We start from the raw sequence: 1,795 nt of genomic DNA, 5'->3' as shown, positions 1-1,795 counted from the left end.
ACATTGAGCACCTGGGCCTTATAAAGGTATGTTCACTCATCACAATGTTTTTTTCATATTTTGTTCTAATTATCTCAAGGTGTTCAAGGCTCTCCCTCCATTTCTGGGCAAGCAGAGTTTCACAAACAGGACGCCTCTTCGACAAGCAACTCAGCAATCCAAAGGAGCAAGAGTGTTGGCATGTTCATGTTGACATGGTCTGACTCCTGCAGCAAGTAAGCTTCAACACCCACAACCTCAACCAGCTCAAGAAGGGCATCAAGAGGTGGAAGCGTCTCATGGTCAAGCTTTTCAATGAACAAGCAACAAGCTCAAAAAAAAATCATCAAGTGGCCTAAGAAGAAGTCACAGACAACCAAGAGAGCAACAACTGCAGGCAAAACCCTCAAGTTCCCTAACTTTGAGGTTGCTCAACACTGGCCTAAGCTCATCCACTTTCTTGGACCCCCATGGGTGCAGGACACCTGTCTCTGGGAGCAAAGTGTACTACACAATTTCTAATTTTGCTTAATTTCACTTTATCTGTACAGGATTGGGCAACACAAGGCCTACAGTAACAGCCCAGTCCTCTGAGGTCATGAATGCAGGTACACATCACTCTCATTTCATTAATGTGTCTTATTTATACAATGATTATTACTCTGTACATGTTAGTACTTCTTGGTCAAATGGAGATGTTGCAGGCGGGCCTGGAGAAGCTGTGGGCAAGACAGCAGGAGCAGATGGAGCTTCTACAGAGCGTTGTGGAAGATCTCCACAAGAACCAGCCAACAACTGAGAATGACATGCGCAGGAAGTCAAGGAGGAGATTCTACACATCTACTATGACAGTGTGAAGGTGGACCAAGGCCAGGGCAAGAAGCTGAAGGATGAGTTTATTGTGAGAGTTGAGGCAAGGTACAACACCATCCTGTCGCTGAGCATCAGGCAGTACATCCACACCAACCTTGTGCCTGGGGTAGTGTGTACTGCCTCATTGTTTTGTTCAATTTGTGTGTTTTAATTGCTAACATGAATCATTCTTTAGGTGTAGCAGCAATGGAAGCCAATAACTGAGTGGAGCACACATTTGCTTGCCCATATGTTCAAGCAGGGCAAGGAAGCCACATTGGCCAAATTCAAGGCAAAAGTGAAAGTTACACCTATCTGCTCCTCTCCTTGCACATTGGGAAAACAAGCTTTCTCACATTGCACATAAATGGGCAGCGAACATACACCTCAGAGAGTGGCTCATTCACACAGCCCTGAAGCTGGCGGGGCAATGGCTGCACAACAAGCTAGCATGGCCAAGTGCTGAGCCTGGTCACACAGACTCATTGTCACTCTCACTCTCACTATTGCACAGAGTCAACCAGACACTCAACCAGAGTACATGCACATATGTGTATCATCTCCTGTGAGAGATTCTCATAATTGTGAGATGAACACAGTACACAAGCTAAATTCTTAGTGGCCATTGTTGAATGCTGATGTAGGTTCTGTAGTTGTCTCTTCAGTCTCTTCTGGTGAAATCAAAGGGACTGAAGTGTACAGGACCTGGATCCTATAACTTGTGGTCATTTGAAATGAGAGGTCACAAATGACCGTGGAATTTTTGTTGTGCTAAAATCATGTGAGATTTGACATTTTTAATTTATAGGGCAGTTTTGAAGATTTGGATCTGCATGTGTAATTTTGACATGCTAGACTGCTGCTTATAAGTGATATTGAGAGACTTGAGAAGAAAATGATTTCGTAAAAACTTGGAATTTGTGGAGTTAAAAGTGATTTTAGCAGTGTGAAATGGAGTGGAATT

The 1,795-nt window shown here is 43.8% G+C and overlaps 1 protein-coding gene across 1 annotated transcript in view; it reads left to right on the top strand.

Moving 5' to 3' along the window:
* Positions 1 to 338, top strand: part of ACA1_152890 (uncharacterized protein) — a gene marked incomplete at both ends in the record, with an annotated part of 2,344 nt that extends 2,006 nt beyond the window's left edge. The window contains 2 exons of the mRNA XM_004353566.1: positions 130 to 174; positions 213 to 338. Coding sequence (XP_004353618.1) covers positions 130 to 174; positions 213 to 338 — 171 coding nt within the window. The remainder of the gene's footprint in view (positions 1 to 129; positions 175 to 212) is intronic.
* Between the last annotated feature and the right edge of the window lie 1,457 nt (positions 339 to 1,795).

This window comes from Acanthamoeba castellanii (assembly GCF_000313135.1).
Source record: "Acanthamoeba castellanii str. Neff unplaced genomic scaffold scf7180000084720, whole genome shotgun sequence".
Classification (NCBI taxonomy): Eukaryota; Discosea; order Longamoebia; family Acanthamoebidae; genus Acanthamoeba; species Acanthamoeba castellanii.
Note: the sequence above shows the minus strand (reverse complement) of the source record. Positions and strands in the feature narration are given on the sequence as shown.